Consider the following 27667-nt stretch of genomic DNA (forward strand, 5'->3'; position numbering starts at 1 on the left):
ACAAAGAGTTTCGCAAGAGTTTTTATTTATATTGTTTTAATAATTTGAGTAATTTTACTTGAAATACTTTAAGTACTTTTCCTGATAATACTTTCTTAATTTTACTTAAGTGACATCTTAAATTCAGAACTTTAACTCTTAACAGCATTTTTTCACAGTGTGGTATTTGTACTTCTACATACGTAAAGGCACTGAATACTTCTTCCACCACTGCATGTACATGAATGATCAAATTAAAACAAATCTGCCCCTTTCCTCAACATTCACCTAAACAATGTGCTATTTTCGCCTGCCTTTCATTGCGCAAACTATATTACCCCACAGCTGTGCTCACATCTGAGCAACATATATGACTTTATGTTGGCAGATTTTTCTATAGCTCTGTATTGTTCAGAGTGGGATTTGTTCAGGGGAATGGCATTATGTTCTCCATGCAGATATCCGACTGGATACGAACAGCTCTTCTGCTGCCAGCACATTAAGAAAAACTAGGTTAAGCATCTTCAAAGGCTTTGGAAGAAAAATGCACAGTGGATTTGGAGGCTATGGCGAAGTATTGCACCTCAGCATTAGAAGCATCTAACAAATGAACACACTGCAGAACAGAGCCCATATTGATCTTTGCCGACAGAGACATTTGAAGAATACTGAACAATCTAATTTGTTTAACAGCACCTCATGCCATCTGTGCAGATTTATACGCTAGCAACTGTTGAAAAAAAGATGACACCTGGTCCAAAGAAATTCAGCATTTTATAAACTCGATGGCTTCCAAGAGGTGGGTCCATTACATCTGAACGTAATGAAGAGGTAGTTTTTTTTATGCATTAAATGATGAGCAGATGTAAATGTGTCGGAGCCCTCCTCCGAATCCTGTCGTGAAAAGACTTATAATCAGCCTCCCGAAGAAAGAATACATTAGTGCTGCTTTCAGCTTTCCCACAGAGAGCAGTAAAGCAGTAAAGACAGCGAGGGAAGACGAGTTATGTCTGACACGAGTCCCCAGTGTCCACTAATATGCACCTGCAATCTCAACATATCTCTCTGCAATGAAGTATTGCTGGCCTGGTATCAGGACATACATCTTGAGGAGACACATTTACTTTTAAAATATGTCCATTGAACACCACAACAATGGAATGTTGAGTATGGCAAAAACTCACAAATAAACACACACCAAGAGCCATTATTATTATTGTTAATCTAGTCATCAAACTAAATCAAATGATAAGGAATTATAGTTCCTGAGCAGTTGTATGATTAAACATCACATTTAATGGATTATTTTTGACACATTTCGCTAATCTGTTGATTCTGTTTCCACAGTCCTAATCAGTGGTGGAATGTAACTGAGTAAATTTACTTAAGTACTGTACTTAAGTACACATATGAGATACTTGTACTTTATTTGAGTATTTTCTTTTCATGCCATTTTGTGCCCCATTATGTCTCAGAGGAAAATATTGTACTTTTTACTTCACTAGATTTACGTATCTGATAGCTTTAGTTGCTTTACAAATAAAGATTTTTGCAGGAAAACCTCACAAGAGTTCATATAATATGTTTTGTTATAAGTTAATTTACAGTTCATACAAGCACAGCTGAAATGAGTAGTTGATCAGTCATTTAGCTAAAACAAAGTAACTATTTTGATACACAATCATTTTCTATTTTTTTTTATAATTTTGAGGTTTGTGGGGATGTTTTTATCTATATATATTTTTTTAAATAATTTTGATTTCAACTGACTAACAGATTGTCTGTGACGTGTCGCTAAAGTCTGTGAGTCAGATCCACCCCTCACTCCTCCAAAGCGCCTGCCTCTCAGCTAAATATGGTCACTTCTGGCTGCAAAAAAACAAGATGGCGACGGCTGAAATGTGGAACTCAAGACTTTAAAGCGGCAGCCCATAAACCCATGGGTAACGTCACAGTAGCTACATCCATTTTTTATACAATATGTTCAACTCAGAAGTTGGTCAGGTATTAACTTGAGCCCTAACGCCAGGAAGCAAAACAAAAGTGTTCTGTAAGCCCTCAGTAATGCTTTCAAATGTCCTGATTTCTGCTTACCAACAGTCCTAAAGTCAAAGATATTCAAATTACAATGATTTAAAAAAGCAGCAAACCCTCACTTCAAAGAAGCTGAAGCCAGCAAATATTTGACATTTTTGCTCAATTAATGGACTAATTCCTTAATTAAGATGACTAATTCACTGTCAAAATTGTCTGAGATTAATTATCTGTTGAAAAATTACGTGAATAATCATCTATTTTTTTCAGTTCTTAACCCTTCCTCTTCACTACCAGCAGTTCAACAGGATCAATACTGTCACTGCTGAAGCCAAGACACTGTAAAAGTCTGCCGATGTTTAGAGTGAGAACAAAATCAATGTAACTATGCTAAAAAAGGACAGGGAAACATAAATTTACATTAGATATTCAGGATGTAGACTTTAACTGAGCTACAGTTTAGAGCAATCTTATTTGAGAGAATAGTACTTTTAACGACGTTTCCACTGACCCACACATTTAAAAAACGGAAACATTTCTGTTCCAGTACTCAGCACTTACTTACCTGACAGGCTTGATAAAGCAGCTGGTGCTCAAACTTCTTGATGCCGAGGATATTCTGGAACATCTCGTACAGCTGGTCCTTGCTGAGGATCAGCTCAGAGGCTGCACTGGCGGTCATGCGTTGCTGCGCCTTGCGTGGATCCTCGTCGCCACGGTAGATGGTGTCAAACTTGGCCATCCAGGAGCTGAGCACCGTCTCCTTGCTCAGACCGTCGATCTCTGGAAGGCTGCGCACACGCTTCTCGATGTGCCTCTTGAACACGTCCCTGAAATCAGTGGCCGAGAAGCCGCCGCTCTGGACCATCTTAGCCACACGGTCACTCTTCAGGAACACCTACATTATGAGAAACCAGTGTCACTAACTGTAGTTACGGAGGCTGAAGAAAGAAGTATTCTTATATCAAATGATTAGTAAAAATCTGATGGCTCAAGATTTCTCATATTTATAGAAGAGAACATGGCAGAGGAGCTGTGAAGAGCTTTTCTGTCACATTCTGTCTCAAACACAAAATGTCTGTCTTCATCAGCAAAAGGAAACTGCTCTTGTTAATTTTGAACTGACAATTCAGATGCGTATATGTAAAGCTGTGACTCAACACGGACGAAGCTGCATTCTGTCTGCTGCTAATGACAGCCTAACAGGGACAGCGACAGGCGAGGCTATATTGTCACAGCATCAAGCGAAGTAACCATCAGAGCTGACTGCTTTGTCACTCTGACAGTTAGATTTTGTTCTTAGCAGCCATTATGGCTAAAAAGCAGCAACTACTGTACTGAAACATCACAGTACTGTGGAACATTACCCTTGTCATTCTGAGTATGTATCATTGAATAACAATGGTTAACAGGCTGAAATTAATATGTTGGCTTCTCATTTGCAGAGCATAGCATTTAGGAACATTTTTGCCAAAAACAGCATTTAGGGCAACCTGTGTGCATACATAAATTTGCTAATAGTGGCCATTGCTGTTTCAATAAAGATGCCAGTTTGAGTGAAAGAGAAAATTTGCATTTTTTTTTAAATTTAATTGATTATTTTTCTTCGACATAAAGTGAAAAAGGAGTCTACACATTGAGGACAAAGTGCTTAAAAACATATACTGTACTTATATTTACATAGTGCAAAAGTTATAAAAGGTTTCTGTTATCATTGGGCTCTAAGATTTTGCAAGATGATAATGTGTTACACAAGTATGATAATAAATATCATTACAGCAATACATCAAGACATAATTGTTTGACAGCCACAGTCACAGCTTAAAGAATATGACCAAATGCATTTAAAAGAAGCGTAGACTCTCGTGATGCATGATTATCTGATATGCTGATATATAACAACTCATTTGACCGACAATCAATGCCAACTTTTTTCCCATCACCTAATTTTTTTGGTTATCTGGTCTCTTCTGTGGTGGAATTAACATCATATTATGCATACTCTTAAAATGATGGCCCACCAGCAGATGGAGACATGAAATACATGCTGTAATATTAATGTTCTGAATGTCGCATACAAAACCTTTCAGCTTTAAATTATAATATATTTCACATTAACATTGAATATATTATAAAATAAATTAAATTTCTGGTCAGCTGTCACATACAGGTCATCATATAATTAACCTCTGTGGCAGTCTATATATGAGATTCCTGATAGTTCCAACCTCATACTTCAGTTTCTCATAATAGCTAATGCTTGTTCCTCCATCATGGATTTGGCCTTTAACGTAGCCCTATCCCGCTATCTGCAACGCCTTTTGTACTGTGTGCATAATAATAGTAATAATGACTTTTTCATCTGCGGATTGAAAAGTGAGGTTGGAAAAGATGGCTGTGTCAGCCACATGCTCTGACTCATAATCTGTGCAGTGAAAAGCTTCAGCCACCATTTTACCACTCAGCCTTCTCAATACAAGCATTTTGACATGGAATAGCAGGAGGACTGTGCCATGCTTTCATTTTTTTCGACTGAAAGCTCGACATTTCTGGTTTTAAATCCGCTACAGAACAGAGGTGCAAAAGGTGCACGTACAATAATAAATACATGCATCACATATGTTAAAAAAAATGTAACAGATATTATAGGGAATATCCACCTGCATTTTTAGAATTCTGAAATGCACTTATGAATGATGTATTTCACATTCAGTGATTCATTTGAAAGCATCCAGTCCCTATGCTCTGGATAACAAAATGGTTGTGACTGTGATTGTGCTGCTGGTGTGTTGGTACCTCATTGTAGCTCTGCACAGCATTGATGAATGCCTCATCAGCCACAATCTGAGTATCTCCATTGAGGAAGGCCTGGAAACGGTCCTTGGTCTGCTGAAGCTGCTGCTTGGTTATCTGTGGAAGCAAGGGCAAACATAGGACAGCTCAGCGTTAAAGCTAGGATAGGAAAATATGTCAAAACAAGCAGACAATAATATCCACCCAGTTTTGAATAACTCATTCTGGGCGAGCAGAGCAGCACAAACATCCTTTTTCCCAAAAGCTTCCACAAGCTCCTCCTGGGGGAACACTAAGCACTCCCAGGCCAGTTGGGACATGTAATCCCCTGTAGTGTTTCCTTAATCTACCTTTGCATCCCTTTTTAACAGTCATGCACTGAGCACCTCTAAAGGTAGGCAGCCTGGAGGCATTCCCATTAAGTGCCCAAACCACATCAACTGGCTCTCGTCAATGCGAAGAATCAGCAGCTCAATAACGAGTTCCTCCCAAATCTCTGTGCTCCTCATTATATCACATGGAGCGAAACCAGGAACCTCATCTCTGCTGATTGTATCCACAATCTCATTCTTTCAATCACTACCTAGATATTGTGACTTCAGGTGAAAGTGGGAACTAAGATTGACTTTTAAATTGGGAGCTTTGCTTTATAGCTCAGGTCCGTCCTCACTACTTACAGTCTGATACAAAGCCTGCGTTACCACAGCTGGTGCCCCTAAACGGCGGTCAATCTTACAATCCTTTTTACCATTGCTCATGAATAAAACCCCAAGGTACCTGAATTGTTTCACTTGGATACTCCCCCTCCCTGACCTGAAATGAGCAATCCAACCACCCGACTGCATCACACTCAGATGCAAACTGCTCCAGTGGACATTGTAGGTCACGGTCCAATGAAGCCAAAAGGACAACATCATCCGCAAATAGAAGAGACGCAACCCTAATATCACCCAACTGCAAACTCCAGGCCTCGGCTGCACTTTGATATCCTGTCCATGAATATCACAAACAGAAGGTGACGAGGCTTGTCAGATTCCAATGTCAAAAAGTGTACAGGGAAGAAATGATTTATAACAGCCGCATGAAAAAAAGAAAAGGGTAGAGACTCAAGAGGCTCAACACTATGCTTCTTTTTAGCCCTGCTAGCTGCACGGCTCTCAGGACGGCATTGTGGGTCTGTTGATCAGTCCACCACTTCGGTATATCGGAATATCTCAACTTTTTGATTGATTGAAATGACATTTTGTAACGAGCAGCTCAAAATGTTTATCCAGGGAAGTAGTATCCGCAGTAGTTTTGAGTTAAGTGTCTTCACAGCTATTAGATAGATTGCCTTTTATTACATACATTTTTGCCCCCCTCAGGATAAACAGTTATACAGAACCACAAATAATGAGTCTTCAAACCCAGAAATCTGTTAGCATTTTAGCACCTCTGGTTCCCTCGTCTCAAAGTCATTTGAATGGGTTTTTCTAAGAATCCCGAAATAAGGTCTTAAGTCATGACAAGCATAAGAGACTTGTTCTACTACATAAAAAACATCGCTTGGGAACTTTGAAGCTTTTATGTGCCTGTTGCTAACAAGTTGTTCAATGAGACTTCAGAACCACATCAAGCGGATCATGGCTTTACAGCCTCGTAGTGGTGGCAACATGACCATAGTGTCTTTCATTTTAGCCTAACATCAGCTTTTTACCTCTCGCAACTGAATTCAGGCTTCAAAAATCCTAGAGGAGGTGTTCATTTGTGAATTTGTGTATCTTTAAATAATTCTGAGTTATTAGAGTTTTCTGTATTGGGTACTTTTACTTTTAATACTTTAAGTAACGTTTTCTGAATATACTTTCTTTTACTGAAGTAAAATTTTCAATGCAGGAATTTTTCTTGTAACAGAGTATTTTTGCAGCGTGGTATTGGAACTTTTACATAAGTAAAGGATCTAAATACTTCTTCCATGACTGCTTGTGGTGACTATAGTATTATTTTTTAATAATACCTTTTTTATTAACATCACACCAAAATCATCTTTCCCTTTCAAACAAAATGCTTTTTTTGCCTAAACCTGACCACAGACAGGAGTCCGGTCACAACATCTGGATCCTGGTGTCACAGTCCTGCACTTTGTGTTGTCACTTTGTCACCACAATGTAATTATGAATGTTATTTAGTAATATACAAATTTCTCTGAGACAGGGTTAAGCTGTTTTACTTTTCTGTTGGTAACAAAAAAGCAGACAATACACATTTATATACAGTTAGACAAATAATTCTAAAATACAAGAAATGTACTGCTATTTTGCTTTTAATTTCCGGAGAAGCATTTGAAATTGTGTCATTATATGTTCTATTATCACTCAACGATCTAGCTTTCATTAAAATGTGAAGCCAGGTTCCATGTTGCATATGTGTGATGTTTTCACCTTTGTTTCACTTTCGATCCTCGCTGCGGTCTAGATGTCCTTGGATTGATTTCACAATGGTTACAGAGTCAGTGACCTAAGTGTCAATAGTTTGACAATCTGCCTCTGACAACCGCTTTCAATCTACAGTTCAAGCTGTTGTGTATATCAAACAAGCACAGGGGCCTGCTGGTAACGTGTGTGTGTCTGCGTGCGTGCAGCCACACACTGCAAGTGACAGACTTTGGCGTGGGCGTGAGATGGAAAAGTACCACATATCATGGGCCTCTGAGGCGATCTCAACACCATCTGCGTGTCCATCGTACTATTCCAACCCCCCCTTTAGTAAAGTTCAGAAAGTGTGGATCATGTAACATGAGATTTTTTTTCTATCAAAGTCAAAGTTAAAGTGCCTTAGTTTGATCTGATAAAAAAGATGTACAAATAGAAATGGTTAACCCTTTAACACCCTGCTCGACCGTGTGATGGAGCACATTTTAAGTCGGCAATCTTAATGAAAAATGTGTTAAGTTCAACTAAACCTAACTGAGCTATCTCTACTATTCAGTTTAGATATGTTATGGAAAAAAAATCCACTAGATGCCGCTGTCCAGTCTGCCTTTTCAGTTCACCTCCCACAGGAAGTTAGTAACAAGAAAAATCACGCCAGACATGAGGGCTCTGTGTGGACATATTTTTTGACATGTTATAGTTTCAGTGGTCTTACTGAACAGATTTAGGTAACTTTTGATCATTCATTGTTTTTTAATGATGCATTTAATTCCATCCTTTATGAATACAATGAAAAAAATCTCTAAGTATGTTTTAACCATGTTTTATCAGACAATTAAATTGGCCTGCTATGGTAAAAGTATTGATGCTAAGATAACAAAGTAATTTTTTTCTGAAATAAAAAAGGATGATTATTTACTGTTGTTAATACCACATATATAATGTTAGTGTATTTTATATTTAGCAAAATAAATTATATCAGTAATTACTTTTCACAATTTCTGAGATATTTTCAAAGTACTGTCATTGTAAATATTCAGGAAATAATACTAGCAGTAAAACTACAAATGCCATGGTTACAAACTAAAATATGTTGGCATGCTAACGTATTACAAGTACTATAACAGTAAATGATTTGTAATTTTGATTTTTTTTTCTCTCTATTTTACCATGAATAGCCATCTCAAACCATTTGGTTGAGGCCTTTATTTAAAAAAAAAACCCCAAAAAAACCATTGATTTTTGTTTTTAGAGCCTCAAGGACATAAATAATGCAAAGAAAAAAGATTCCATTGCCTTTTTTTGGCAAGGACTTCAGAGGGATAAGTTGACAATGAGATGACCTCTCCATCACTGCCAAAACAAATAAGACAAACTCAAAGCCTCACAAATCATTTCACCAAAAAAGCCCCTCCCACTTCATCTAATTCACGATAGCTGCAGAAGGGTGTATATCAGGATGATATACCACTTAATGTCCAAACATAAAAGATGCACTTAACAGCACATCAACAACATCAGAGATCAATACTCATGTTTCTGCTTCAAGGTTTCAGGTTTATTCATCTTTGCAAACTGTAGATGTGAGATTAAAGAGAAACTAGTGGACCATCACTGCTATGTTTTAATAGACCACGTTGTTCAAGGAACATCCTGAGGCAAAAAATGTTAATATTAACATCAGTATGCAAATCAGCTCGGTCTACGGAGACACTCAGAGGCTGAAGTAGATACAATCGTCCTTGGTTTCTTGTCCATTTGTGAAAGTGAGAGGCTCAGAATGAGTAAAGCACACAGTTTTTACTTTGCATTTCCTTTCCTCATAATGTCCTTTATTATGTATATGGTATAATGCATGGACTTTCATTAGATTTTGATTTATTTTTCTCATGTGAACACATTTCTTTTTAAATTCTCATATACTGTTTTCCAAGCAGGAGTCTTATCTAGGATTAAAATTTTACTCAGAATAATAAATGGAAAAAAGTGCACATATATGCTCAGGATAACGTGTAGGCGTGCTGAATGATAAGCTACAATCAATACACCAAGAGGGAAACCAAGAAAGCAGTATGAATAATGTGTAATATACTGAGATATGTGCTGAGATGTTTTCTTTCGAAGGCTGCTGGGCTTTTCAGAAAAGGTACAAAAGCAGACTTGAACCAAGCTGACTGAAATGTTTTAGGGCAAAGCTAGCACTTACACCACTAGACCTAAGGTCACTGTAGCTTTCAACCCAACACTGGTACATAGCAACAGTATTACTAGCAGCAGAGAGCAACCGGACTATGTTGTGATAACAATATAGATCTGCTTTATTGTATTTTCTTTAGCTGCTGTAATTAGAGATGGAGCAATTAATCAGCAACTGATCAATTGTTTCAGTATTTTTTCAAGCAAAAGCTTCCAGCCTCTCAGGTTTGAGGATTTAATGGATTAAACTAAATGTTTTTGTTTTCTGAAGAACAAAATAAGCGATTCAAAGACATTACTGGCATTGGAATTTTCATATTTTGTTTTGACAAGTTGAGAGAAATGATAAATCAAGATAGAAGTGACCCATGACTTAGCTCTGCCACCACTTCTAAATCAACGGAGACCAAATTGGCTACCAATTGTATAGGGGATCTATTAGACAATTCGGTTGCGGAAAAGTGCCTTTAGCCAGTCAGCCTAGTCTGTTGGAGGTTTAATAGAGCGGAATGTAATTCTAGTTCACATCAGAGAACTTAACACTGTAGAGCAGATACTCAACTTATGGCCCGTGGGCCAAATCTGGCCTGTTTTAGAGTAAAAGGTGGCCCACCAACTATTTTCTAACTCACAATGAAAATAAATTGATACATATTTTTTTGTATTTGAATGTAAAAAAGTGCCAGAGCACTGTTTTCCACATATTCATTTGTTTGTGGCGGGCTGCCACAATTAAAACATCTGCTGCCACAAACAGATTTCTAAAGCTGGACAGTTCATTGGAAATACTATGGGAAAATATATACTGTTTGTAATCTATAGCGCACTAGGGGCAAAGACAATGCAGCAGAACGTCAGGCACATTAAAAGTGAAATATAACTGTTCATTCTGCTGAGTCTAGAGTTTGCTTTCACTTACAAACAGCCACCCCTCTTATCCATCGATGTGATCTGATCAGCTGTGAGCTGTAATTGACAGATCAACAATCCACCCCGCAAGTGACAAACTGCTGCGGAGGAAGAAAAGAAATCATGGAGAGCTCCGCAAGCGCTGTGTTCATGGACTTGCAAAAAAGAATTTAGAGAGAGGACAGCAAATATTTGTTTTAAAGCCCCCACCGCTTCACCCCCCTCATCAAAGACTGCCACAAATACTCTCGTTTTGTGGGAAAGAGATGCACATATTATCGGAACGTCATCAGTAACAGCAAATATTTGCTTTAATATGAAATGGGCAAAACAAGGTGAGTGTCCCTGCTAAAGATTTTTCTTTAATATAAAACATAGATTAATTAATACATACAAATTACAGTTTGTTTGTAATGTTTTATGTTTGATATGTCACTACAGCTTCTACTGGTTTCTTTTTCCATCTTTAAACTGCATGTCCCATTCTTGTGTTTTGGTTTGATGTATTTTAGGAGGCCCTTTCAACTGGGTGCCCTGTTTTTTTGTTTTTGCTTTGATGTATTTTAGGATGCCTTTTGTAACACCTTTGGCCAGGACTTCTCCAAAACAAAAAAAAAGTCTCTTGGCTAATTCTAATTCTGGCATTTTTATATTTTGCACTGTCTTCTCTCAAATATGTTAAACTGCAACTAAAATTGAAAAAAATAAGTGTCAGATTAATTGACAGTGTAATGAATCCTAAGTTGCAGCTCTGGCTGTTATCCAGGTGAGCAAGGACAGAGTGGCCTCTATTAACTTCACATATTAGCTTCCTATTCCCTTTTCACATACAGCTGTGGAGGAAGCACAAAGATATTATTACAATAAACTCCAGGAGATGGGGTACTGGCAGTCATCCAGACACTGGCAGAACACATTTGTGTTTTACCTGAAGACTTTACCATGAAAGGTCAAAGCTAATAATACTTTTGCTTCTGCTGACAGCTTCTCACGGCCGATCTGACTTCATGTGACAACACAGCAAGCTGCTAACACTGTGTGTGTGTGTGTGTGTGTGTGTGTGTGTGTGTGTGTGTGTGTGTGTGTGTGTGTGTGTGTGTGTGTGTGCATGTGTGTTATTTGGAGAGCTGACACTGAGATACACAGCAGTAAACCAGGCGAGATGTGTCCACTTCTTCACCCAAAGAAAAGTTCAGCTGCATAAAGTGTTTATGACTTTCAGTTCTGCACACTCTTGATTTCATTGCTGATTGGAGAACTGCGCTGATTAGTAACCAAGTTGATAGATGACAGAAAATGCCTCCATTTTCATCAGTATCGCCCGACTCCCAAGACATACTTTTCCTGCTTTGCTCTTATTGATTCTCTCTCGGTGGCTCTTATCAAGATTGCAGTGTTACATTGTGATTCATTGGCTTGCAATGAAGTGGGCAGTGACATTAATCACCCTTCACGTATCAATAGAGGGAATATGCACACTGCATTGGCTTGATGTACAGTGACTTTATTACAGTCCAAAATGACTATGGATTTCATTGTTCGATATAGTTGTAGCTTGCATTATTTGAGTAACTGTCAAACATTTAACTACCCAAGAATTTTTAATCACAGTGTGCTTTTATGCCAAATTATAAATATTTTTTGTAGTTCAAGTCCCTAAAACTTTATATAACTCCTCAAAATTGTCCATATAGTACTGTTTGATAGAGTAAGCACGGCAGAGATAAATGGATGGCATAACATGAAGGGGAAGCTTCAAAAATATAATTTCAAAATGTATGTCTTTGGCCTCTTTAAGCATATTGAGCCCCTCCATCATAGTTTCATAATCACAGTTTGAAGCCCCCTCAGGCACATTTCTTGTAAAATGAAAGCTGTCTTTGGTGATTCTTCAGTGATCCAAAAAAGGATATTTTTACTTACTGCTTTGTCAATACATGGCGAGTTGAGTGTAGGTTGTAAAGATCTTTTTGTAACATATTTTTGGCATAACAGTTTGTCTGTCATATACAACATGACTGGTAGCTTTTAATAGACAATGAAACAATGAACTGTCTAACTGAAAACATCCAAAAATGGCACAAAATACCATTTTTTTTAAGGATGTTAAAATGTTTACCGCCTACAGTGTAACAGGGGGATCATTACATAAGAAATATGTAAATTGTAAAGACTATTCAGGGCCACAGGCAGGATTTTTAAGTACTGATTTCAGCAACATGAAGGCCTAAACAGAGGTCTATATAAACAACATTAGATCCAAAATATACTGATATCAGTGGGTCGATAACAAAACAATGGACCCCTGGGCACATACACACAGAAGGCCCCACCACCTCTCTTACATAGCAGCAGGACACACAGATGTTAAAATTGCTTAGCTTCCCTTTGTTGTTATTTCGCCTCTTTTTGTGGTTGTTACGAATCTATCTGTGGTTTTGTGTCTGTAGCTTTTTGTGTATGTGGTTGTTGACCCTTTTTTGTAATCATTTTGTGTCTGTTTGTAGCTGCTCTCTGTCTCTTTGTAGTCATTTGAGTTGGGGCGGACAGATTACTGGCCTGGCCAATATTTACTGGAGCCAATATTTGGCATTTTGCCATTTGTCTGTATCAGCATTTTATTTTTGTCGATAAAATTAATTTAATAAAAAGTGCAAAAAATGTGTCAGCATGGGAGGAACTTTTACTTAGTAAAACCTCAGGGAGCTATTTTCATTTCGAATTTTTTTTAATTTAAATTTTCACTCAAAAAATAAAAAGTTGCTGGGAACTTGCTGTATATGATGTTAAATGTGTCAGTTTTTATTAAACATTTGCCGAAAGCATTTAAACAAAGTTTTGTGTTGGAGTTTTTTATATTTCAAATTGTAAATATTGACCCTTTTATTGTCAATGCATATCATTTCTAAATATCAGTTATAGGTCTCATTGACTACTTATAATCAGTATCAGTATCGGTCCTGAAAAACTAATATCAGTATATAATACCGCTAATTTCGAGTGTGTTTGTAGCAGCTGCATCTGTCTCTTTGAAGTCATTTTGTGTCTCTTTATGGCCATTTTGGATGTCTTTGTAGCTGCTTTGCATCACTTTCATTTTGTATCTCTTTGTGGTTGTTTTATCCCTTTTTGAAGTTGTGAATCTTTTTGTGTCAGTGTGAGTCTCTTTTTGTCTCCTTGCAGTTACAATCGTTTTGTCTCTTTGTAGTCATTTTGAGTCTCTGAGTCTCTTTGCAGTTGTTTTGAATCTCTTTGTAGTCAGTGTGTCTCTTTGTTGTCTTTCTGTAGTTCTTTGTGTTGCTTTGTGGTCTTTTCAAGTCTCTTCCTGGTCTGCATATGATAATTTGAGTGACATTTTGCGTTTTGGAAAATCCTGAAAGCCTCTGACACTTTGGGCACCTGGGCCTGTGCCTGATGGGGTTAGTGGTCCATCCATGCTGATATCCGCCTATAACTTATCAAAAAATGTTAGATTTCTTACTGTACAATGTAAATTTTTCCCAGCTTCCTTAAACTTCTAAATTCTCTTTTCTCTTTCAAATGAAAAATGCACGAGTACAGGATATAATAAAATATTACAAGCAATTACAGGGTTTGAGAAAAGCTGCTCTTCTCTCTGTGTGTATGAATAGTGTGTTTAAACTTTTATTTATATACTGTAATAATATGCAATATTTATATATAATGATCAAGACTCTATTCATATTTATCACACTATCTCTTTGAGGTTTTAATAAACCTGGCTTGCAAGGTATACAACATATCAGCTGTCCTTGCAGCACTGTGATCAGTGCAGTAATTAGCTAAGTGAATGCAGTATACAGTATATGATGTAGCTAATGTAGTTCAGTGCAGTAAAGCTGACTCACATTCTAGTCTCTCATAACGTTAAATCAAGGTGGTTTCCAAAATTAAATGGCTGCAAAATACAGCAGATGTGCAGTTTTTTAAGTGGTAGGCATGGAAAATACGCTAATTGATATGTAAAAAGTAGCCCAAAATTATACAAGTTTTATTCATAAAAAATAGAGTAACATTTTGTGTGTAAGTGTAAGGCACGGAGCAAAAACCAACTAAGGCTATAATGTGCAATCTTGTGTAAAATGATGAGATTTAACATTCTGTGAAGATGCATGTCAACCTAAAAAGGAGGGGAAAGTTATGTGCAAAGTGAGGACAAAAGGATATCATGCAAACTGTTTTATTGTGCATAAATCTGTTTGCTCAGTTAGGAGCTGCCTACTAATGCTGCTGTTGGTTTTCAGCAAAAATGGTATCTTTGAATCCTCTCGCCAGACAAAGCATATTTCAGTCATGCTGCAGATGACACCAGCGGCCCACATCTGAGTAAACAGCAAACACGAGTGCGGGAGCGAGCGCTGCCTGACAGCTGCACAAAATCTACCAGCAACAGGCCTCATCAAACACAGAACACCAGCATCGTGTACCGACTGTGGTCACAAAACTACAATTATACAAAGACAGATGCACAAACTATTATCTCAAACCAGACATGCTCACGTAGATTTGTTCTGAAGGCACACACATACACACAGCATTGTGTGAGTAAATAGCACTCTGCTGGGTTAGTAAACAGCCAGGTGTATACTCTGCAGACAGAGCCTGACACACGGCAAACAGGGATGAAACAGGGAGCTGAGGCTCTGTATAACCAGTCTCCACACTGTTGTCATATTCAGGAGCTGTGGCACTGCTGATATACAGTGTACAGGAGAACACTGTGTTCACAACCAGCTATAAGCCCTGTCTTGTAACAGTCATCCAGTATCACACCACCAACTCACTGACAGCAGTCGCACAGCTCAGCTGGTTCCTCATTATGCTCATTCAGTTACGGAGCAGAAAACAAGCCCTGAGCCTATTATAACACAAATGGTATGGACATGTGAACCTTCATAGAGCAAGGATAAAATCATTGGGACATTTTGCACCAGTTTAGTCCAACACAGTGAAATCAGTGAAGTCCACTGCATTGTATGAATTGTGTGGTTCACTTAACTGAATTTTGATTACATTCATTTGATTATAAATAAATTAAGGTTGTCAGCATTAATGCGTTAATCAAAATGTGATTAAGGTCTATAACAACACTTTTTTTAAAAATCTGGTTAATCGCTGGTCGACATTCCCATCTTTAAGAGGCTGTACCGCAAGACATAAAATGCAGTTAATCTCGATTAACTATGGAAATTATGCGATTAATCTGGATTTTAAAAAATAAATGGTTTGACCACTCTAATTTTCATATCACATAATGTGACATGCATCACCAGCGTAGTATGCTACAGATACAAACACACTAGCAGTTATTTAAATAACTCAACAGACTTTTATTTTCACATGGGACACAAACATACAGTTCCAGGATGAAAATCCGGAGTTTCTCGGCCCTTTAAACTGCGGTAGTTACCCAGAGCAACCAAAAATGCAAAGATGCTGCCCAGGGCGACTCATACAGCCACCTAAGTGTGCCCGTGTTCATTGGCTTTCGAGCTGGGAGTGAGACCAGGTTGACAAACACATGTTATCAGTTCTTACACATGATGCACTGTTATGGATTAAACTACTGCACATAAAACACCTAAAATTAACTCCATCTTGAACAGCTACAACATTATATTCTTATACGTTAATACATCAATAACTTAATTTTTATACTTTAAGGACATTTGGCTCACAGTACTTTTGTACTTTAGTTTTAGTTGACTGCATTTTTTTTAAGGTATTGATTGTTAAGGTCTCTGACTGGTGTAAAGTGTCACCAGAGAGGAAGATTTAAGATAATTAATTAGTTGTTTACTTGATCAACAGAAAATTAATTTGCAATCATTTAGTTGAGTTGCTACTTTTCTGTGTTCATTTTAAATTTAATATCTTTGGGTTTTGTACTGTTGGCCCTCACACACAACTTCACCTTTGGCTCTCAGACCATTTGATCCTCATTTTCACTATTTTGTGGCTTTCCATGATAAATTGGTCAAAAAAAAATTATCAAATGAAATAATAATGAAAAAAGTTCTTGCAGTAGCTGTAGTTCTTGATGCTGTAAAAAAAAAGTAACCTAGATATTTCTCTCAAAATCAAAAGGAAATATCTTTGTCCTGCACTTTTGTATAATTGGGTGCAGAAAAATGAGCAATATGATATGCAAGTCCAACCAATTATGGAGTGGCCTTGTGCTGTATGAAGGTTAAGGCTGCACTCTAACATTTAAGAAGTCCAAACAGCTAAGAAGGTCATGCTTTAAAATAGCTCCATTATAAGCCGATTTCTTTTAAACTGAAAGAAAAATGTGCATAAAGAGAGATATTTTTTATTCATGTTTTTTCATTTACTTATTTTGCATTTGTCTCCTAAGCAGATGTAGAAGTGGACAAGTTAAAATACCAAGTCCAGACTACATGCATGCAATCATGGGCAAAAGACATGTAAAAAAAAAAAAGGGGGGGGGGGGTATTGTTTAATTGTATTTAATTGTATTTAAGAAAGATTACATATGTGGAAAAGCATGCTAAGTACAATTTGCCCAAAATATTACTGCTACATATTAAACTTGAAGATACAGAGAAAAATTATTAATATCGTGTGCTGAATGAGGTGGAAAACTCAATTCATTTCATTCTTTATTGTCCTTTATGTCATGATCAATAGCAATTATTATTTTTAACAGTTCTTAAATTGGATTTGTTAGGATAGTGAAAATGAAGCTTTAATGAAATACCTTTTTAATGGTGTTTTGTATTTTCTGAATATCTCTCTGAAGCACTAGATAGGAAGAAAAAAAGTAAATTCCTCACACTCTGTTTTATATGGACTGTAGACTGTTGGTTTATGATGGTAAAATGTTTGGTAGTAAGGGATGTAAATTCTGTCTCGTTTGGCTTTGTGTACTACGTCTTGTGCTGGCGGGGGCTGTGTTCGTATAATGTATTTGTTGTTTTCCATTGTGGGATATCTTCTGACTTGGAGCATTATTGTGGAAGGTCATATGTTTATGTTTTTGTTTGGTTGATATTTATGTATTGTGCTGTTTGAGGTTGGTAGGTTAACATGCCTTAACGCTTGGTTTAGTTGTTAGTTAATGTGTCTGAATAATCCCACGAGGGACCGGTTGTGCAAATCAGTGGTTTCCAACGGGTGGTCGCGGTCCAAGAGTGGGTTGTATGTGCTTTCTGAATGGACCGCAAGAGACTTGCGACCATGACAAGTTTGTGAAAAATACACTTTAATTTAACTTTACAGTTAATTTTTAGCACAGAGGTTTAATTTTGAAGTGTGGTTTCTGAACAGTAACAATTGTATTTCCCTGCTCTTGCTATTATGTGGCCTGTTTTTTGTTTGTTTTCAAAAAAAGAACAGGCCTAATGTGGTGTTTTTAATTTATCAGAGGCTGTCTTTTTTTAACTCTCCCCAAAAATACAAATACCTTTCCTTGAACCTCCCTGAGTGACTCTGGGAAAATGCATGAAGCGCCCATCCCATATTGATGTGTTCAAAGTCTGTTGGAAATGTGCAAATCCAATAGTAATTTTCTGTTTTTACAGTTTTTGGCTGTGATAAATGGTGTTATTTTGGTGGGCTTGCAGGTTTGTAAATTTTAAAGAGAAAAACAAAATGCTAAAAATATTAAAGGAAAAATAAATCACGGAAAGTTTTTGAAAACCACTAAAAATCCCAAAAGGAAAAACAAAATCAATAACATTTTTTAAAGAAAACATGACTTAAACCCACAGGCCCACAGGTTTGAATGGCAGTTTTTTTCCGAGGTCCGTGCTAAACCCCAATTGCACCTTATACTTGCAATATGTTTTACTTAATTCTGTTTTAAGTCCCTGTGGTATTTACATTTTGTCATATCAAATTGAATGTGTGAATTTTTCTCATGTGCAGACCTTAAACTAATGACTATGGAGAAATCTGGACCCTGTGGCAGTACCAGTTGGAAACCACTGCTGTAAATAACCCAACATGAAATAAAAATACTGATTCATTCACCCCCATGTCTTCATGTGATAGTGTTTCTCAGTCAGTTCAAAGTAAGAAGTCTCTGCTGCAGTGCTGCAACACTATGTTTTATCATAGAGCGCACAAAGCAGACTGTGGGTTGGTATCTCTCTGATGCTGCTGGTGCATTACTCTCATCAAGACTCTAAGACATAAATCCTTTCCCTCCACCCTCCCATCACAAATCACTTACTGTCTTTTTCCCTCTTTTCTCTGTCTAGTAAATCTCTCTCACTCACTCTGCTTTAAAAGGTGATTATCTCAGATATCTATTTCTCTGAGACAATCTGTCGTTCTTGTTTGATGCTCAGTAAAGTTTGCATCGTGTGAATTCTTCAGAAGCAAACAAGATGTTTTGAAAATAGATCACACAGATTACATTAATCAGACAAACATGGTGTTTACCTGAGAGTTCAGTAACACTCCTGAAGATAGACAGAAAGCAAAGAAAAATAGGTTTACAAAACAATATGTCCGCATTCTCACAAGGCAACTTGACTGTTGACAGTTTGTTTAGAAACGTAGGTGTGTTATTTGCTGCTATCGTAGCTTTGAGCCGTTTGCCTCAAGTAAAGATGAGCAGCAGGCTACAGAAGTCTGGTAAACCTACTTCTGTCAAACTACACATTTATTTCATTTTCAAAATTGTCCTCAGTCTCAATGGAAGCTGACTCACCTGACATCACTTGAGGCAATTTAACACAGCTTTTTCTGGAGCTACAAAAAGCTTTAAAGAACTTTTTTATATATGCAATACACTCCCGAGACCTGTAATCAAACTCAATGTTAATTTTGTCAGGGAAAAATTTGATGATAGGCAATCATTGAAGTCCTTTTATTTCATGACTGACTTCTTCGGAGCTCCCTGAGGATACAAAAATGAATTTCAGTGTCAACAGACAATAAATCGTATCGTATTGTATCGTGTCGTATGAATGAAAAGAATATATACAACAAAGCAACAAACATGACGCCGAAATTTCTGTTCATTATGCCCTGATGAAAAAAGATGAGACGAAATAGTTGCCTCTGTTTGGATGACAACCTCATCACAGAAGACATCTCAAAACATTCGTTGTTATCCGTTTTAACCAATTGGGTTGGCAATGAGCCAATGCAATTGTTTAGTTAAAAGAATTAAATATTTCAAATTTGTACTTAAGTACAATACTTGAGTAAATCTACTAAGTTACTTTCCACCACTGTGTAGGGATGATAATGCTTCTGTCATTTTACATCAGTGGTGGTGATCAAAGTTATGATTTTTGGAGAGGGGAAAAAAACAAAGAGCCTCTGAAACAGTGGGGTACTGACCATGGGATGCCCATAATGACACAGGAGACAAACACAGAATGAGTGTCTATCTGACATACAGCACCATGGCTGTTCCAGGCTGCTGTCTGTGATCTTTACGAGAGTCATCAGACAAAGAGGGAAAGAAAGGTTCAACAGAGGGCTGCAGTAATGATCCTGCTAGCTCTTACCTCCGTCCTCTGTCTTTAATGTGGAAAACCTTCACTGCCAATCTTTCTCTCTGTCTCTCAGCACTTTGTCTTATTCCAGGCATACCCTGGTAATTTTCCCTTTGAAGCAATGGTTTATGTGGTGCGATGTACCCGCACACATTTTGCACAAACACATTCGACCACCAACAGCTGCCTGCCTTCATTTCGCTTCCAAGACTCAGAAAAAAGATTTGCAAAAGTGTGATGATGTGCAGCGGCTCATTGTGCTCATCAAAGAAAACTCACACAAGTTTTCATGTACAGTGATTACAACTCCCATACCTCATAATTATGACTCAGAATTTAATTATGAGAAAACCATCTTGTAATTATGAAGGGAAAAAATGTCACAATTACAGTGTGACAAAAAAGTATGTGATTACAACAGTTTGAGAAAACAAGAACATGGTGACACTGTGATTTCATTTTAATCCACTTTGGTTTAACTGCTTGGTTTGACACATATAGAGGTATTGAAGTGAATGAGTAACATAAATGGTGTTATGATTAATATGTGAAGACTGCACAGGTATCCTTGAGTCACAGTAAACACAAAGTACACACTCATCCATTTGAAGTCACTCTAGCAGCCCAACAATCTCAACAACTACTGACGTTTCGAACCTAAATATTTTAAGTGTTGTAGCATTAAAGTCAGCTGTTTTATTCTAACATAATTCTGATGAGTCTGTAATTACCAGGAGCATTTTGATGAAATAAAAATGACAATTAACTGTCATTTTTAAGGTTCTGCTTGTTTAAATGTGAATGTTTTTTTTTTTTGTTTTGTTTTGTACGACAGCACAAATACTTAAATTTAGTACTAAATATTTTAAATAAGCTACTCTTCTGTGGCATTTCTTGGAGCTTATCAGAGCAAAATCAGCAGCTCAATTCACATTCTCTGATAGGATATGACGGCTGGCCAAAAAGGAGCATATTAAGCCCTATTTTTTATGTCGTTAAAAATAATTTATTTAGAACTGTGAGGTTGGGATATATTGCCCTCTGCTTGTATTTTCTTATCTTATTCTTAGTTTTGCTGCTAACTGTGTTAATGGCCATGTATCCCCACAGCACTCAGGTGAGGTCAGGACTTTATAAATATGTAGCAACCAGGTGCCACACCTAAAGCAGCAGGCACAGCACTAGAAAAAAATGCAAATAGAGCAAGACAAAATGCCAAACGAGTGAATCTACAGTTGGCTTTAACTTTAACTCTAACTGGCGAGTGTATTAACAAACTGTACAATCCTGCATAGTGTAGCTTTTAAGAAATGACAACACATAATCTGTTTTTCACCAGCTGCATCGCCAACCAGAGCTGCTGATGTCTAATGTCCATTTTCAATAAACCAGCTTTTGTTTTCGACTTTTTTTCCGACTAACGTGGAGTATTGGGAGCAGGGATTATATCTTATACAGCAATAATGAAAAAAAGAATGACAGGTGCCCTGCAGATTAATCTGCCTCAACCCCTGCATACATCATGAGGATATATTAACAACCAGACAATCGTCCTTTAGAAAACATGGGTCTATATGTGTTGCACCTCCAGGATTAAGGTTTAGCAAATGTGAAGTGGAGATGGTTAACATTTGTCTACCTAAATTAAACTGCATCTCTGGACAGACAAGATTACATAGGCTCTGTGAGGATGCATAGGTTCTATAATTCACATGTACATACTGTATTCTGAGAGAGCGGAGCAGCTGGAGCTGAGGAGCATCAATAGAAGCAGAAAACAGACACATATTTGCTTCTTATGAGTAACAATCCCTTACATGAGGCCATATTTACACATAAAATTATGTACATTCACGTGCAGTGTAACATTTACACTTCTGCTATTTTTTACCCTTTGTACAAATATCAGGTCACACCCTGGATTCTTCAAATGCACAAATATGAGTCAGTTTGATTCTGACTGTGACTGCCGCCTTCAAAGTAGTCAAACCTTTTAGAGAAGGCATTGTTAGTTTTCTAACATTTTAGATCTTAGCCTCCCCTCCTGGTTATATGCACACGGGAGATGTTTAATTTGCGAAGCTGTGATTTGTTACACGCGGCTGCACATCGTGTAGGTGAGGGGGTGTTTCGCCTGCTGCTTTTCAGCTGTCACCCCTTTTAGAATCCACTTTCATATCCATGCTATTGATGAACACCTTTATTCTTCAATAGTGTTGCTAAAAACGCTCCAAAACAGCAGCGACTTACCGAGAGAGACTAACATTCTCCTGCAGCAGCTTTCAAATGCTGATTGACATGTTTTATTGTTCACTCAAAAGCTTGACTTTGACACTGACTGCGAGGCTTCTTTTATTTTGAAAGGATGCCTTTTTTTCAGGCAGAACACCATTTGAAGACCTTACATAATAATGCAAATGATTCAATGTCATACTTGAACTCCTCATTTGCTGCCGCTTTCTTTTGTCCACATGACTGTGTGTCTCATGAACATAATGAGCTCGGGCAGTTTCACCTCGCTTCCCTGTATATCAACGTGTTCGCGTATTATGCAAAATGTCTTCTGATTTTGTTTGAGGAAGACAGGAGAAATAAGGGGCGATTACATAACAGACAAAGTCTATACACATTACAAGTTAAAACCATACAGTGGGCAAAAGTCCTTGCAGCACATACACCAGTTAGAGCGTATTCTTATGAATTTTTTAATGTTACTAATTTTACTCATGCCTCTTTGAATGATGTCAGTTTAATCTGCCTCTCTGCCTCAGATACTGCTTCGAGTTTCAATCCTCGTATCTACGTGTCATATATGATAACACCGTGCTCATCCACTGAATAAATGTATAGACAGTAATCAGGTCAGGAAAGATTAAATAACTATGTTCATGTATGATTATCCATGCAAACATAATATTTAGTGTTTACACAGTCTTTTCCTGGTGTCTAGATTGATGCACAATTAGCCTCCACAGCCTAATGACAACCTTATCATACACTTTTATTCATATTTAAACAGTGTTGGAAGAAGTATTCGTATCCTTTACTTAAGGAAAAGTACTAATACCACACTGTAACAATACTCTGTTACAAGTAAAAGTCCTCCATTGAAATGTTACTCAAGTAAAAATTAAAAAGCATATTCTGGGAAAAAAGTACTTAAAAGTAAAACTGCCCAATGCAGAACAATCTAGAGATCAAAATTCACAAAAAACAATAGCAAAAAACATCCCAGAGAGTTTTTGCATTCACAAGGCGATGGTTTTAAATGCAAGAACATGATATCCCAGTCCATGTAAAACCAATCCACAACGGACACTCAGAATCCTCTGCCAGGCTCAGCACTAAACACCAAAGTAGCGAACTTCATCCAAGTATCACTGATTTGCATTTCAGTCTACTTCACATTCACATCACAGAGCCTGCTGCACAATTCACAGCTCCTCTCCCTCAGAGTATCAGCGGACATACTGTATACTATTAAAGTGCTGAGCCAAGAGGCACTCCATTACTGTAACAAGGAGATGGGTTGATTGGGTCAGATGATCTTCTGTGCATTACACTTTGTAATTGAAAAATATCCTAAACCCAGGAAATTATTTAATTCTGCAATATAAATTCATTGTGACTTATAAAAACATATGGGTTTAATTTTTCAGATTTTTTTTTTTTTTTCAGTTTGACTGTGGATACTTGCTTCTGGTCGACTGTACGAGAGCTTCAATTTCAGCTAGTAATGCAAGGGTGTACGTCTCATTTTGATATTGGGGGGAAACATATGAAAATGAGAACTTGGGGGTCCTCTGCCAGAAATTTTTTTTAGCATCAAATGTGTAATTTTTCTGCATTCTGGTCAATTTTTATACACAATTTATGCTCTTTCTGTATAAATTGGTGTCGTAAATGTCTTTTATTTTGTCCAAATAAAATGTCACAGCTTCTTTCACTGTATGTTTTCAAATATTGACGATGATAAGTCCCCTGTCCCCCTAAATGTTATTTTAAAAGTTAATTATAAAAACCAACATTGTAGTCACTGCGAGTGGATATCATATTGCAAGACTGTCTATTTGGGTGGAGAGCAACTGAAATTTGTTGTCAGTGACCATTTTGCTGATATATTCATGATAAACATTCTGCAGCTTGCCAGATATGTAAATTAGCAACATTTCCTAATCATATTGATAGAAAATGTAATTCACTTCGCATTAAGTTTCCCTCAAAATGTACTTGATGGTTCAAATTAATAAGAAGGTAGCGCTTTTAAACAACGCTGCTTAAGGCTGCAGGGATTGTGCAACAGTCCCATGGTGCTTTAACAACAGGGTGTGTGCAATATGCGTTACATGCAATGGCTGGGCAATATTTTGCAAGTGGAATTTCAATTATGTGCAATTCATTGGGTGATTTGGTACAGTTAGTTCTGTTTTGTTTATATGTGGTTTGTTTTATTGCGACTGTAAAGCTCCAAGCCATATTTCCCTATAGGGACACTAAAGTGTATCATAACATATCATATATTTCACTAAGTGAATACTTTAAACTTCTAATGGCACCAGATGAATTTGTGGGTTTGCAAAAGTCAGCAGGCTTCAAGCTCTGGAGACCATGAAAAAAATTTAACCAACCAACCAACAGACCAAACAGCCAAGAGGCCAACACTGTTATCAGCGGAAAACCTCACAAAACGACTTTCTAATCTGAAAAAAAGGACACAAAAAACACTTCAAACAAAAATGATTTGTCATAATAGTTTTCTGCCATCACGCCCATCCCTTCTCAATTATCCTTTATGTTTATTTCCTCCGTGCCCACAGTTTATGCCACTTATCGCCATTAAATAAAGGAGGATTTTGCCCTGCAGGACAATACACAATGAAGGCATAATTTCATGAATTACACCAATAAAATTTATATCTACCATCAACCTCAATAATCTAATTACATAATCTTTAGGAAGGAGGACATTCGTGTAAGTGTGTCCGAGTACCCTTTGCATGCAAACACGTCACAAATCAAATATGCAAAAAACAATCAACCAATAATTGAACAGCAGCAGCAGCCTCCACTCTACTGCCTGTGAGGACATCTTTTAAAGAAAATATTTCTTTCGCCCCTCAAAAGGAGCCTGTATTGTGCTATTCCTTCACAAGGTTACAGCAATGCATTTCAAGAAGCAGCAGTGGAGCTTGCATACTCTGCAGCCCGGCCTGTTTCTCTGTGATAGCCCATCACTGCTGTTTGTGTGCCAGAGCTTCTAATAACGGATTATCATGGAGCTGCTCCACATGTTTTGCTGAGGCCTTTAAGTCTTTTCATTACAGAAATTGCTTCATCATACTTCTGTGACTAATCTATAATAGCCAAAAATTGTAATAGGGTACGTATTAGATTTTGTAGCTAACGCTTTGACGAATTTCCTTAATAAATTTTTGTTTATGAATGTCTGAGGAGACCACATTCAAGGGAGGTGCATAGCAAAGGGGGGGTCTAAAAAAATATTGGACTAAAGTTGAATATTATTTCTTCACTAAAGTATTTTTATGACCAATATTTTCTTTATAACAGGACAAAAATATAATTAAATGACAGTGAAATAACTGTACGATGACACATAACAGCCAGAAAGTGCTCTGTATTGTCAAATGTTTCTGTACAATTAATTATCTTCTTTCAGTGTCATTCTAATCAAACCAAATACATTTAATTCTGCACAAGGTGTTTAATGTTTACAAAGGGATTGTTTTAAGCCAGAGGATGCAAATTTGGAGCAAATCAAAGTCTGGAGGCAGACTGTAGTCAGACAGACACACTTTGATTTGCTGGTCTGACAGCAGGCATTGGATTGTTTTTCCGGATATTCACTCACCCACAGCAAAAGGACTGCGGCCGCCTAAGCTACCAGATATGAAAGTGCATTACTAAGCATGCATTAGACTATCAGTAACCTACAATGAACAGGACAACAAACAAACAAATAGATGGAAATACTGTGGTTTATGCCTCCCACATGCACTTGTGCATGAGTCAGCAGAAAAATAATTCAGACCATATGGCTTAAAACTGTGTCCAGAAGAAGGGGAATTATTGTCTGCAGGTTAAACAAAAACAACAAGCCCAATTTCCATAATACTGTTAACAGTGGTTCCTCGTATGAGTGATCGGCTGCAGATTAACTGAATGAATCTTCAGCAGCTCCACACTGAATGCAACTTCTGCCTGCTGAGCAGTAAGATACTACTACAGCCTCAGCGAGCCATGTGATGATCAGTGTTTTCACAAGATGAAGGCACCCACAAAGCATCACCTGCATCCACAATATAATTGCATCTGTATCTTAATTAATTGAAATGGCTTCAGAGTGAAAATAGCAGATGGTCTATTTCTGGTGTGACAGACACACACGCAAATCAGGGACAATAAACTGGGGCCACTGTCCTCACTGACAATCAATGCAGCCTGCTTTTAGTATAGTGGGGCCTGGTGACTTTGACAGTAAGGACATCATGACCCAAAGCTGGCTCCAACATCAATGGAGCCTCACAGCAGCAACATGAACCAAGATGTGGGCCTTGTCCCTTACAGTAATAATAAATATATAAATCTCATGAGGTGGACCTCCTGTACAAAATTTTTAAAAAATATGTGGAGATAAAAAAAAAAAATCCAATGCAATTACTGTAACCCGTCGAGAGGAGCCAAGCTCATCTGCAGAGGCAAATGGCTATTAAGCAACCCTCCTCAAGAGGTCTGTGCCTAAAAGTCACCTTGGGAGGCCAAATTGACGGGATAAGTGATGGCGCAAACGGGTTGGAACTGGGTATCAGCCAGTAAGGCAGGACACAGAGCCACATGCATCTGCATAACTACAGAAAACCTCGGTGAGATGTAGGCCAACAAGGACAATGACGTTTAAAAACGCCATCCACCATCTCCTGAACGCCCTTTCAATTAATGGGATTGATCTCACTTAGGAGCTTGTGTATGAAGGAGCTGCACTCAGGCTGCAGCTCTGCAGTACCATGTGTAATTTCACTACCAGGAGCTCGGAGCGCCTTTATGTGCTCCTGTCATGCTCCGAGGATTTCAATATTTTGCGTCAAAAAACAATCAGTGGTGTCACTGGGACTGTGCTGGATCCCGCGCGCTATCGGATAGGCCTAGTGGCCAAAACCCCCCTATGTGCTCTACCTTATGTAGGTCATCAATGACAACATCTGCGATATGGAAGCAGGCATTTCGTCAGCATGTGGTTATTAATTATGCCTTTGCACCGAGGGGCCCTTACCTTCTGCTGTCGCCTTGCCATATCTGTGGGCTGTTTTGCATTGAATGGGTAAGCGACGCACCGCATCACAAAAACATACAACTGCAGCTTCTTTTTACGGTCTTCTTCTTCCCTCTGCAGCTTCTCCAGGTCCTCTTTCTCCTCGCTGGCGGCTGACGGGCTCGGGCTGGTCGGACGGGCGCTGCTGCGGCTGCTGCTGGGTGCCAGTCCACCCGAGCTCTCGCTGGTCCTGCTGGGAGAGATGCGGGATCCGGCCTGAGGTGCCATCGCCTCTTTGCTTTCCTCCTCCACTATCCCGTCAGATTCCTCCTCGCTGGACGACGGATCTAACATCTTGCTCTAGAGGTGACGCCTCCCTACAGATATCCTAACCCTACCAAATGTTTCTGATAACCCCCAATATGAAGCCGTTGTTTATCCGTGCCTAGATTTCATGAAGAATATGCCCGGAGTCAGGCCTTGATTGTACTCGCTCGCTGAGAGATGTCAGAGTGGTGCTGGAGGAGGTTGAGTCTGCTTCACACTGAGCTTTCTCCGCCTGCGCCGAGCACTCGTCGGTG

The 27667-nt window shown here is 38.1% G+C and overlaps 1 protein-coding gene across 8 annotated transcripts in view; it reads right to left on the reverse strand.

Annotated features, from left to right (window-relative positions):
* LOC121958521 (calcium-dependent secretion activator 1-like) overlaps positions 1 to 27651 on the reverse strand; it is a 93382-nt gene extending 65731 nt beyond the window's left edge. For 7 of the 8 annotated variants that reach the window (XM_088090262.1, XM_088090260.1, XM_088090240.1 and 4 more), the window contains exons 1-3: positions 27108 to 27650; positions 4810 to 4923; positions 2579 to 2911 (exon numbers count right to left, since the gene is read on the reverse strand). In XM_088090262.1, the coding sequence (XP_087946388.1) occupies positions 2579 to 2911; positions 4810 to 4923; positions 27108 to 27440 (780 nt within the window). In that variant the 5' untranslated portion in view covers positions 27441 to 27650. Of the gene's footprint in view, positions 1 to 2578; positions 2912 to 4809; positions 4924 to 27107 lie in introns of all 8 variants that reach the window. The other variant, XM_088090242.1, reaches the window with a different exon arrangement.
* Positions 27652 to 27667: the final 16 nt, after the last annotated feature.

Source organism: Plectropomus leopardus, chromosome 2, assembly GCF_026936395.1.
Source record: "Plectropomus leopardus strain MGB_pleo_1.0 chromosome 2, ASM2693639v1, whole genome shotgun sequence".
Classification (NCBI taxonomy): Eukaryota; Metazoa; Chordata; class Actinopteri; order Perciformes; family Serranidae; genus Plectropomus; species Plectropomus leopardus.